Here is a 13,303-nt window from a genome sequence, read left to right as displayed (position 1 = left end):
TCTCAGTTGGGTTGAGGTCGGTGGAGGCCAGGTCATCTGATGCAGCACTCCATCACTCTCTTTCTTGGTCAAATAGCCCTTACACAGCCTGGATGTGTGTTGGGTCATTATCCTTTTGAAAAACACATGATAGTCCCACTAAGCGCAAACCAGATGGGATGGTGTATCACTGCAGAATGCTGTGGTAGCCATGCTGGTTAAGTGTGCCTTGAATTCTAAATGAATCACAGACAGTGTCACCAGAAAAGCACCCCCACACCATCACACCTCCTTCTCCATGCTTCACGGTGGGAACCACACATGCTGAGATCATCCATTCACCTAGTCTGTGTCTCACAAAGACACTGCGGTTGGAACCAAAAATCTCAAATTTGGATTCATCAGACCAAAGGACAGATTTCCACCAGTCTAATGTCCATTGCTCGTGTTTCTTGGCCCAAGCAAGTCTCTTCTTATTATTGGTGTCCTTTAGTAGTGGTTTCTTTGCAGCAATTCGACCATGAAGGCCTGATTCATGCAGTCTCCTCTGAACATCCTCAGATGTTGGGATGTGTCTGTTACTTGAACTCTGTGAAGCATTTATTTGGGCCACAATCTGAGATGCAATTAACTCTAATGAACTTATTCTCTGCAGCAGAGGTAACTCTGGGTCTTCCTTTCCTGTGACAGTCCTCGTGAGACAGTTTCATCATTGTGCTTGATAGTTTTTGAGACTGCACTTTAAGAAACTTTCAAAGTTTTTGAAATTTTCCTTATCTACTGACCTTCATGTCTTAAAGTAATGATGGATTGTTGTTTCTCTTTGCTTATTTGAGCTATTCTTGCCATAATGTGTACTTGGTCTTTTGCCAAAAAGTGCTATCTTATGTATACCACCCCTACCTTGTCACAACACAACTGATTGGCTCAAACGCATTAAAATGGAAAGAAATTCCACAAATTTGAGATTGTTAATTGCATTCCAGGTGACTCATGAAGTCATCTCATGAAGCTGGTTGAGAGAATGCCAAGAGTGTGCAAAGCTGTCATCAAGGCAAAGGGTGGCTACTTTGAAGAATCTCAAATATAAAATAAATTTGATTTGTTTAACACTTTTTTGGTTACTACATGATTCCATATGTGTTATTTCATAGTTTCGATGTCTTCACTATTATTCTAAGATGTAGAAAATAATAACATATAAAGAAAAACCCTTGAATGAGTAGGTGTGTCCAAACTTTTGACTGGTACTGTATATATTGTACCTCTTATTTTCATTTAATTGTTTTATGAATATAAAAACAAAATACCCACAGCAGTACATATCATTTGGAACCTTTTTATTATTATTATTATTCCTTTTTCTGTTTTGTATTTTCTTCTTCCTCTCTCAGTGTGTGGTAAATCTGATAAGCGAGCTCCAGGAGCAGATGTGTAGGTTTCAGGAAGAGATCCACACCCGCATCATGGAGAAACGGGCCATGGAGGCCCAGGGGGAGAGTGGTGCCCGCGAGGCCCATGACCAGAGCCCTGACGTGGGCTTGGGTGGCACTGACATGGAGGAGTTTTGCTGTTGCTGTGGAGGACAGAATGTAGGCAGTACCCATGGACACGCTACCCACCCTCTTTCTTAACTACCGTCCTCCCTACCCCTCTAGATTCCTCTACTGGGTCTAGTACTTAACGCTTCTCTTTACAGTGACCGAAGTCTCTATCTCTACTACTACAATGTGTGTGAATCCTGTGGTTTTTAGTGTACTGTTTTCCTCCATATCCGGGTGGGGGTTGTTTTGTGGGGGGGGGGGGGGTGTAGATCAGCTTTAATATTGCAGATAGATTGTGGCATCCATCAATGTACTTGTCTGCATCATTTCCAATCCCCCATGTTTTTTTTGTCAATATATATATATATATACATTTATAAAAATATCTGAGTGTTCTCTCAAACTCATTGTAAGTGGTGTGGTGTGTTTGCATGACCGTGGTTCACCTTATTAATGCAATCAAGGTTTACTGGACACTGTGTCCAAATACTGGGCTTGGTTGATGGCTTATGCTCCTACCCTATCTCTAAACGTGAGATGAATTCAAATCTATCTACTTTAGTCACTTTTTTAATGTTCAAGTTTTTTATGATTTGATGAAATTGTCCAAGAAACATTATATCCTTGTGCCAGTTTGTTTCAATATTCAGCCTTGACATAACTTTTTCGAAGGGACCTAATGGGTGCTGAAACAAACCGGCAACCAGACTGGCTAACTGACTGGTAATGTCCATAAACATTGTTCCTTTTGAGGAGCCTGAGCCATCACTTCTGAGTACAGTATAGGGCAGGGGTATTCAACTCTTACCCTACGAGGTCCAGAGCCTGCTGGTTTTCTGTTCTATCTAATAACTAATTGCACCCACCTGGTGTCCCAGGTCTAAATCAGTTCCTGATTAGAGGGGAACAATAAAAAAAAAGCAGTGCAACTGGCTTCGAGGTCTGGAGTTGAGTTTGATGGGAATAGGGGCTGACTGACTGGTCACATGTTAATAGGGTCACAGGGTCATCTGCTGCCTTTCCTGGGATGTGGAGCTTTATATGTATTAACTGCACAGTGTTCTGGCTGTTAAGGGATCAAATTACGTGGGTCAACATCTGAAAACTTCCCTTCTACTTGTTGGTGTAACATGTTCATTTATAAACTGAGAGAACTATGTTTGTATCCAACATTGGTTTTGAGTGGATACGTTGGTGATTTTGTGCGGAATGCACAGTGAAGAGCATGGTCTGGAGATTTTGCATCAAAGGGACACAGTTATTTTCAATTAAAACGTTACAACATGTTCTGTGTTATTCACAGGGCTTACTGCAAGAACTCAGGCTCCTCAAGAGTAAAGTGGATGTGCTGGAGGGGGAGAAATTGCAGTATGAGAGAAAACTAAAGGCCACGAAGGTAAAAAAAAAAAAAATACAAAAAAATGTTTATTCACATGGCACTTTAAGGTGACTCCCATTTTAGTTGGTTTTCTAGGAAATTGATATTCATATTTCATTTGAAAACATAATTGCCTCAATTTCACTTTTTTGCCCTTGGCAACTCCAATTTTGGAGGTAAACTTTGTTCCTATCTTCCAGTTTACTTTCCACCCATTCTGGCTTTCTCTCCCTCTAGCTCTCTATCTCTTACTCTCTCCATGTGTGTTACCAGTCGCTCATGACCAAGCTCTCTAGCCTGAAGGTCACTGTAGAGCACACTCAGGTGGAGAAGCAGCACTGGGAGGAGCGATGGCGGACCGCTCAGGTGCCTCTTCTTCCTCACCCTAATCCCTCTTTCATGCTGACTACACCTTCTCCTTCCCCCTCTGCTCCTGATGTTCTCTGCCTCCACCTCACTCTGCACTTGTCCCTCTTCCTCCTCCTCATCCTCCCCTCCTCTTGTTAACACCATGGTTGTGGAATCTCATTCACCCAATCCCTCACAGGTTCAGGTGGTTCTACTGAGATCCTGTGAGTAGAGTACACTTGGTGTATTGTCATCTGTATGACTAGACACTGTGCGGAATCCATATGAGGAACACTGGCATTCCTCTGACAATGTTCCTCATGTGGATTCTATACCCATTTCTATTTTTAGTTAAATAATGGGGAATTATACTGACCAAAAATATAAACACAACATGCAACAATTGCAACAATTTTACAGTTCAAATAAGGAAATCAGTCCATTTAAATTAATTAATTAGGGCCTAATCTATGGATTTCACATGACTGGGCAGGGGCACAGCCATGGGTGGGCCTGGGAGTGCATAGGCCCACCCACTTGAGAGCCAGGCCCACCCACTGGGTAGGCAAGCCCAGCTAATCAGAAGGAGTTTTTCCCCACAAAAGGGCTTTATTACAGACAGAAATACTCCTCAGTTTCATCACATGTCTGGGTGGCTGTTCTCAGACGATGTGGTGAAGAAGCCGGATGTGGAGTTCCTGGGCTGGGGTGGTTACACGTGGTCTGCAGTTGTGAGACCAGTTTGACGTGCTGCCAAATTCTGATGGCCCATGGTAGAGAAAATAACATTAAATTCTCTTGCAACAGCCCTGGTGGATATTCATGCAGTCAGCTTGCCAATTGCACACTCCCTTAACTCTGTGGCATTGTGTTGTGTGACAAAACTGCATATTTTAGAATTGCCTTTTATTTTCCCTAGCGCATATATATAAATACTGCTCAAAAAAATAAAGGGAACACTTAAACAACACAATGTAACTCCAAGTCAATCACACTTCTGTGAAATCAAACTGTCCACATAGGAAGCAACACTGATTGACAATACATTTCACATGCTGTTGTGCAAATGGAATAGACAATAGGTGGAAATTATAGGCAATTAGCAAGACACCCCCAATAAAGGAGTGGTTCTGCAGGTGGTGACCACTTCTCAGTTCCTATGCTTCCTAGCTGATGTTTTGGTCACTTTTGAATGATGGCGGTGCTTTCACTCTAGTGGTAGCATGAGACGGAGTCTACAACCCACACAAGTGGCTCAGGTAATGCAGCTCATCCAGGATGGCACATCAATGCGAGCTGTGGCAAGAAGGTTTGCTGTGTCTGTCAGCGTAGTGTCCAGAGCATGGAGGCGCTACCAGGAGACAGGCCAGTACATCAGGAGACGTGGAGGAGGCCGTAGGAGGGCAACAACCCAACAGCAAGACCGCTACCTCCGCCTTTGTGCAAGAAGGAGCAAGAGGAGCACTGCCAGAGCCCTGCAAAATGACCTCCAGCAGGCCACAAATGTGCATGTGTCTGCTCAAATGCTCAGAAACAGACTCCATGAGGGTGGTATGAGGGCCCGACGTCTGGTATTTGCCAGAGAACACCAAGATTGGCAAATTCGCCACTGGCGCCCTGTGCTCTTCACAGATGAAAGCAGGTTCACACTGAGCACATGTGACAGACGTGACAGAGTCTGGAGACGCCGTGGAGAACGTTCTGCTGCCTGCAACATCCTCCAGCATGACCGGTTTGGCGGTGGGTCAGTCATGGTGTGGGGTGGCATTTCTTTGGGGGGCCGCACAGCCCTCCATGTGCTCGCCAGAGGTAGCCTGACTGCCATTAGGTACCGAAATGAGATCCTCAGACCCCTTGTGCCTTGTGAGACCATATGCTGGTGCGGTTGGCCCTGGGTTCCTCCTAATGCAAGACAATGCTAGACCTCATGTGGCTGGAGTGTGTTAGCAGTTCCTGCAAGAGGAAGGCATTGATGCTATGGACTGGCCCGCCCGTTCCCCAGACCTGAATCCAATTGAGCACATCTGGGACATCATGTGTCACTCCATCCACCAACGCCACGTTGCACCACAGACTGTCCAGAAGTTGGCGGTTGCTTTAGCCCAGGTCTGGGAGGAGATCCCTCAGGAGACCATCCGCCACCTCATCAGGAGCATGCCCAGGCGTTGTAGGGAGATCATACAGGCACGTGGAGGCCACACACACTACTGAGCCTTATTTTGACTTGTTTTAAGGACATTACATCAAAGTTGGATCAGCCTGTAGTGTGATTTTCCACTTTACTTTTGAGTGTGACTACAAATCCAGACCTCCATGGGTTGATACATTTGATTTCCATTGATAATTTTTGTGATTTTGTTGTCAGCACATTCAACTATGTAAAGAAAAAAGTATTTAATAAGAATATTTCATTCATTCAGATCTAGGATGTGTTATTTTAGTGTTCCCTTTATTTTTTTGAGCTGTGTAATATATATATATATTCCTTCAAAATAAGGATATGTACATTTGTTTTCTATATCTATGGGGAGAATGAGAAAAAAGTTAAAAACAAACAAATAGGGAAAAGGGAAGAGCGAGACCAAGCGAACAATGCTTTTAACATTGACTCGATCTGACAGCTCACTCTTACTCCCCCGTCCTCTCCGACCAAGAACTAATAATACAGAACATAGCATGCTCCAATTGCTATCTGTTATTCAATGTACGGGTTCTGCAGAAGTGAGGTGAAGGGGGTTGAGGGGGGCGATACGTACATGTCTCAAGCTGCAGACAGACTGCCATGTTTAGAAGATCTATCTATACGCTGTGCTCATCCAGAGGAGATGGCTCACAAGTGTTTGTTTGTGTGGGCGTGAATGGTAGATGATCGACTCTGAGACTTCCAACCATTGAGTTCACTGACATGACCCTCTATAGGAGTCTCTGTGGTCATTGACTACCATCCACAGGCTTCAGGCAGTTAAGCCAGAATGGTCCTAGGCAGGCAGGCAGGCAAACAATCACCATACTGACCTCCATGCTTACCCATATTTTATTATTGGATTAGTGAGGTTCCCTTTTTAATGTGCATGTGGTCTATTGGGTTTCTACCAGGGGTTGGAACCGGTTCAGGGTACAGAACCGAACAAACTTTTTTGAGGAACAGAATCCGAACCGGGAACAAAAGTGATCTATACTGTTCCAGAACTGTTTAAAAACATGGGAACTGGATAATAACGTTATTTACGTTCCGTGCATTTTCTTCAGTCTCACAAACTTAAGGTGCCTATGCAAAGCACTCACTCTGTCACTCAGAAACGTATTCCAGTGTCTGAAAATCTTTGCCAGTGTGTGTGCATGTGTAGGCAATCTGCCCCTCCCCTTCCGAAGCTTAGGCTACTGTAGTCTACTGACATTAAGCATGATTCATAAATTAGGGAGAGATTTTTAATTTGAGAAGAATGGATTCCATTTTTCAGTGCTAGTTAATTCTGGTGCCGCTCTGCACACACAAGCTTGTTAGCTAGCTCTGGTCCAACTTTAACCTGTTAAGCCAGCGCTCGGAAGTTCAAAGACATTCAAAGTTCCTCCATAGAGGCCACTCCTCTGTAGGTATAATTCTGTGGGCCTAATTCAGATCATGTATTTCATAACAATGCCCAGCGCACCAAGCCCTCTCTCACTCTCTTCCACCCACAAAATCTGGCTCCCAGCTCGCAATTAGGAATCGGACCAGAAGTGGCCAGAACTGATTGAATTGGCCCGGAATCGGGTGTCAGACTCGGCCCGAAATCAAAATGAATGACTGCCCAGAATCGCCGACCGGAATTTGCCGGCATCTTACCAGAATCCCGATGCAAATATAAATAAATATATACAAAATTACCCCGATTTAGTCATTTTAAACATGACTATTATACATTTTATACATAGAAATCATAACCATTCACACACAAAAATATATTGTGTCAGAGGAAACACCATAACCTGGTGACCGTGTCAGCGTGCATGCACCTAGCCCGCCACAGGGGTCGCTACAGTGCGATAGGACAAGGACATCCCGGCTGGTCAAACCCTCCCAAAACTCAGACAACACTGGGCCAATTGTGCGTCGCCTCATGGGTCTCCTGGTCGTGGCCGGCATGGGTCTCCCGGTCGTGGCCGGCATGGGTCTCGAACCAGCATCTGTAGAAACTCAGTTTGCACTGCGATGCAGTGTCTTAAACCACTGCACCACTTGTGAGTTTCCATCCACAAAGTTTTTATTGCCTTGCACAGTATCAAAATACTACAATACTACACAGGACTCTTAAAGAATTTAACTTACATGTTAATTGTATTTTCTATCACAGAAACAATGAGGAAAATATGGAATAAATAAATAAATAATGAAAGGTTAATTATATAAAGCAGCCCGTGTAATCATCTGCCAGAGAGTAGCCCCAATCGGCCCTAGCCCCAAGTAATATATTAGGGCCAGATAACTCACACCGGAATCGGCCCGAACTTAATCCCCGCATTCTAGCCATTATTAATACTGCAGAAGGTGGCCCAGACTCGGCCCATATGTGACTCTACGGCCGAGTGTGACTGTCATCCGAGTGCCCCGACTCTCATCCGTAATCGGCCCAGATTCACTGTGCTAGCTGGGCTGCCTATGCTAAAACAACTATAGCTTGCCCACGCCATAGCAAGCTGCTCCATCCGCACTGATTGGTGAAGTAATTTAATGTTGAGCTAATGTAAAATAAATATATATGTATTTCAGAGGTTTAGAAAGGAACAATATAAATCTGTTCTTTTTGGGGGGTTCGAACAAGTTCTAAACTTTATTTTGCAGGTCAAAACAGTAAAATGGAGCAAAAAATGGTTCTGTTCTACATGATTGAACTCAAATAATTTCAGTTTCAACCGCTGATTTGTACTGCAGTGGTGAAGTGTACTGCTCTCATCCAGCCTCATTCTCCATTTCTGTCTACTACTGCACCTTATTCCAAGCCCCATTGCTCAACCCTTTACCCATTGTGTTACCAGATAAGGATTGCTGCCCATGACTGTGTGGATAGTTACCTAGTGTTTCAAGTTTTTTATTGACTTCATACTGAATTGATCAGTATTTGTTTGTCCTCCCTATGACACTAAGGACCTAATCAGGAATTATGCACCACACCCCTCATGATTTTCCTAACTGTCACCTTGGAACTACAGTGGGGTCTGAAATGATTGGCGGCCTTGATAAAGATGAGCAATAATGACTGTATAAAATAAATAATTCAAATTCTGAGCTACACTACATGACCAAAAGTATGTGGACACCTGCTCGTCGAACATCTCATTCCAAAATCATGGGCATTGATATAGAGTTTGTCCCCCCTTTGCTGCTATAACAGCCACTTGTCTGGGAAGACTTTCCACTAGATGTTGAAACATTCCATTCAGCCACAAGAGCATTAACGAGGTCGGGAACTGATGTTGGGCGATTAGGCCTGGTTCGCAGTTGGCATTCCAATTCATCCCAAAGGTTTTCGATGGGGTTAGGGTCAGGGCTCTGTGTTCTTCCACACCGATCTCAACAAACCATTTCTGTATGTACCTGGCTTTGTGCACGGGGGCATTGTCATGCTGAAACAGGAAAGGGCCTTCCCCAAACTGTTGCCACAAAGATGGAAGCACAAACTCGTCTAGAATGTAATTTTTGCTATAGCGTTAAAAACTGGATCTAAGGGGCCTAGCCTAAATGATGAAAAGCAGCCCCAGGCCATTATTCCTCCTCCATCAAACTTTACAGTTGGCACTATGCATTGGGGCAGGTAGCGTTTTCCTGGCATCCGCCAAACCCAGATTCATCCGTCAGGTTGCCAGATGGTGAAGCGTGATTCATCACTCCAGAGAAAGCTTTTCTACTGCTCCAGAATCCAATATCGGCAAGCTTTACACCACTCCAACCGACGCTTGGCATTGCGCATAGTGATCTTAGGCTTGTGTGCTTGTGTGCTCGGCCATGGAAACCCTTTTCATGAAGCTCCCAATAAACAGTTCCTGTGCTGACGTTGCATCCAGAGGCAATTTGGAACTCGGTAGTGAGTGTTGCAACCGAGGACAGACGATTTCCCTGGTCCCATTGCATTTCAGTTCGATTTTTGAGTTTGTTTCAGATGATTCTGTGCCAAATAGAAATTAATGGTAAATAATGTCTAATTGTGTAACTTTTTAAAATGTATTTACCTAGGCAACTCAGTTGAGAACAAATTCTTATATACAATGGTGGCCTACCACAGCCAAACCCAGGTCAATTGTGTGCTGCCCTATGGGACTCCCAATCACAGCCAGATGTGATACAGCATGGATATGAACGAGGGACTGTGGCGATACGTCTTGCATTGAGATGCCGTGCCTTAGACCTCTGCGCCACTCAGAAGCCCTTTTATTATAAATAAGAATATAATATGTTTTTAAACACTTCTACATTAATGTTGATGCTACCATGATTATGGATACTCCTGAATGAATCGTGAATAATGATGAGTGAGAAAGTTACAAAGTTACAGTGGGTCAGAGATCATACCCACAAGACATGCAAGAAGTTAGCAATCTCTTTCGCTGAGCGATTGTATTAGTATAAAATAATATACAATGAGTGTACAAAACATTTAAGAACACCTTCCTAATATTGAATTGCATCCCCTTTTGCCCTCAGAACAGCCTCAATTTGTCAGGGTATAGACTCTACAAGGTGTTAAAAAAGTTCCACAGGAATGCTGGCCCATGTTGACTCCAATGCTTCCCACAGTTGTGTCAAGTTGGCTGGATATCTTTTGTGTGGTGGACCATTCTTGATATACACAGAAAACCTGCAGCGTTGCAGCTGTTGACGCACTTAAACCGGTGCGGATTTAGATAAGGGATCATAGATTTCACCTGGTTTCACCTGGTCAATCTAAACTCAGTTAAAAAAGAAACGTCCTCTCACTGTCAACTGCGTTTATTTTCAGCAAACTTAACATGTGTAAATATTTGTATGAACATAAGATTCAACAACGGAGACATAAACTGAACAAGTTCCACAGACATGTGCCTAACAGAAATGGAATAATGTGTCTGGGGGGTCAAAATCAAAAGTAACAGTCCGTATCTGGTGTGGCCACCAGCGGCATTGAGTACTGCAGGGCATCTCCTGCTCATGGATTGCACCAGATTTGCCAGTTCTTGTTGTGAGATGTTACCCCCAATTCCTGGGGGAAAGGCCCTAGCCCTCACCCTCCGATCTAACAGGTCCCAGATGTGCTCAATGGGATTGAGATCCGGGCTCTTAGCTGGCCATGGCAGAACACTGACATTCCTGTCTTGCAGGAAATCACACGCAGAACGGGCAGTATGGCTGGTGGCATTGTCATGCTGGAGGGTCATGTCAGGATGAGCCTGCAGGAAGGGTACCACATGAGGGAGGAGGATGTCTTCCCTGTAATGCACAGCGTTGGGATTGCCTGCAATGACAACAAGCTCAGTCCGATGATGCTGTGACACACCGCCCCAGACCATGACGATAAACGCGAATCCGACCATCACACCTGGTGAGATAAAATTGCGACTTGTCAGTGAAGAGCACTTTTTGCCAGTCCTGTCGAGTCCAGCGACTGTGGGTTTGTGCCCATAGGCGACGTTGTTGCCTGTGATGTCTGGTGAGGACCTGCCTTACAACAGGCCTACAAGCCCTCAGTCCAGCCTCTTTCGGCCTATTGCTGGCAGTCTGAGCACTGATGAAGGGATTGTGCGTTCCTGGTGTAACTCTGGCAGTTGTTGTTGCCATCCTGTACCTGTCCCGCAGGTGTGATGTTCGGACGTACCGATCCTTTGTAGGTGTTGTTACACGTGGTCTGCCACTGCGAGGATGATCAGCTGTACGTCCTGTCTCCTTGTAGCGCTGTCTTAGGAGTCTCAAAGTACGGACATTGCAATATATTTCCTTGGCCACATCTTCATGCCTCATTGCAGCATGACTAAGGCACGTTCACGCAGATGAGCAGGGACCCTGGGCATCTTTATTTTGGTGTTTTTCCAGAGTCAGTAGAAAGGTCTTTTTAGTGTCCTAAGTTTTCATAACTGTGACCTTAATTGCCTACCGTGTGTAAGCTGTTAGTGTTTTAACGACCGTTCCACAGGTGCATATTCATGAATTGTTTGAGTCATTGAACGAGCATGGGGAACAGTGTTCAAACCCTTTACAATAAAGACCTGTGAAGTCATTTCGATTTTTATGAATTATCTTTGAAAGACAGGGACCTGAACAAGGGACACTGTAATGTTTGTACACTCAGTGTAATTTCCCCCCAAAAATGTGCCTACAATATAACTCAGTATTTGAATGATTTATTTTATACAGTCATTATTGTTCATCTTTATCAAGGGTGTCAATAATTTCAGGCCCCACTGTATATCTGTAGGAGACTACGGGCTCTATTCAATCCGTATCGCAGAAGTTCAGCTGTACAGCTTGATTTAAATGTAAAGGCAATGTTCCCGCTTTAGTGGAGACTTTATTCAGGGTAAATGCTGCATATGTCATCTCAATCAGAAGTTACCTTTACATTTCTATCACGTAAACTGTAATGCTTCAGCTTTACAGACTGAAGAGCCTGTAATGTCATTATCAAATCAACGTTTATTGGTTGCATACACAGATGTGCAGTTGTTATCGCAGGTGCAGCAAAATGCTTATGTTTCTAGCTCCAACAATGCAATGATACCTAGCAATAATAAACAAAACACACGTAATAAAAATAAAATAAAAACAATTCAAGAATATTGGAAGGAGCAACATCTATACACATAGTGGTGTGTATAGACAGTATGGACAGTATATGAATAGAAAAGGTGTGTACAGCAATAGTTATGGGATGAGCCATGACTAGAATACAGTATATACATATAAAGTGGGTAAAATAATATTTAACCTTTTATTAAAGTGACCAGTGTTTTATGACTCTCTGTACATAGGGCAGAAGTTTCTAAAGCGTAGGGTAGAGTACCTAGTGGTAGCTGGCTAGTAACACTGACTAAAGTTCAGAGCAGTGTTGACTGTTTAACAGTCTGATGGCCTGGAGATAGAAGCTTTTTATCAGTGTCTCGATCCCAGATGTGATGCACCTGCCAGTCTCCATCTTCTAGATGGTAACGTGGTGAACAAAGCCGTGGCTCGGGCGGCTGTGGTTGTAGACATGCAGTATTGACTTGGATCACTCCATTGACCGTGACCCTCTCTCTACAGGTGGAGATAGCAGACTTACAGCAGATACTGGCTTCCAAAGACTCTGAGATCGAGGGCCTTCAGAGCCAGCTGGTCTCCAGAGGCCCAATGACCAATGAGAATCCAGAGAGAGGTAACCTTACCTGTCAAACACACATCATACATCATCAGTAACAAACACCAGGGGACTGACACTTGAATGCATAGTGTCATTAATACAGTGGGTTCACCTCAAACTAAATATCATCCACTAATGCTTATTCTACTGTCAGAGCAGGGGGGGAACTTTGAACATTGACATTTGATAATACGAACTAATGATACCAATTGAACCCAAGTTATGGTTGTTTCGAGATCGAATTTGACATTAAGCTAGTCAACTGCATGTGTGATGTCAGGTATGGTGCCTCGTTCAAATAATACCTAACAAATGCCTTCTCTCTGCCCCCTCCACTGTTGTTGATTTACTCTATGCTGCCCCCTGCTGTAGTGGAGGTCTTTAGGAGACTGCTGACAGACCAATGTAAGGCTCTAGTCTGACTAAGCTTGTGTAATTGTGGTCCTGGTGCAATTCTGCTCTGCCGTCACTGCCTCTCTGTTCTGCTGTCTAATCCACGCTGGCATGCTGTCATGTCTGTCACACCCATTCCATCAGCCCTGGCAGCTACAAAGGAGAGAAGGGGGGGGGGGGGGAAAGCTCTGACACATACTCCTCATACTCACACTCATGAGAACAGTCACTCCTCTTTCTCATAGGGCTGTTCATTTAGCTCTCGTTTTGTCACCTATGAAGGTAAGGTCACTAGGCCAAACATATGAGCCCTGTTC

General features: G+C 44.1%; 1 protein-coding gene across 12 annotated transcripts in view; it reads left to right on the top strand.

Annotated features, from left to right (window-relative positions):
* The window catches only part of ppfibp2b (PPFIA binding protein 2b), an 87,122-nt gene that overhangs the window by 58,196 nt on the left and 15,623 nt on the right, over nt 1–13,303 (top strand). For 6 of the 12 annotated variants that reach the window (XM_031801070.1, XM_031801063.1, XM_031801061.1 and 3 more), the window contains 3 exons: nt 1,374–1,571; nt 2,827–2,919; nt 12,497–12,608. In XM_031801070.1, the coding sequence (XP_031656930.1) occupies nt 1,374–1,571; nt 2,827–2,919; nt 12,497–12,608 (403 nt within the window). Of the gene's footprint in view, nt 1–1,373; nt 1,572–2,826; nt 2,920–12,496; nt 12,609–12,965; nt 12,999–13,303 lie in introns of all 12 variants that reach the window. The other 6 variants (XR_004204759.1, XM_031801062.1, XM_031801060.1 and 3 more) reach the window with 3 other exon arrangements.

The sequence above is a fragment of the Oncorhynchus kisutch genome, linkage group LG22, assembly GCF_002021735.2.
Source record: "Oncorhynchus kisutch isolate 150728-3 linkage group LG22, Okis_V2, whole genome shotgun sequence".
NCBI classification, from domain to species: domain Eukaryota; kingdom Metazoa; phylum Chordata; class Actinopteri; order Salmoniformes; family Salmonidae; genus Oncorhynchus; species Oncorhynchus kisutch.
Note: the sequence above shows the minus strand (reverse complement) of the source record. Positions and strands in the feature narration are given on the sequence as shown.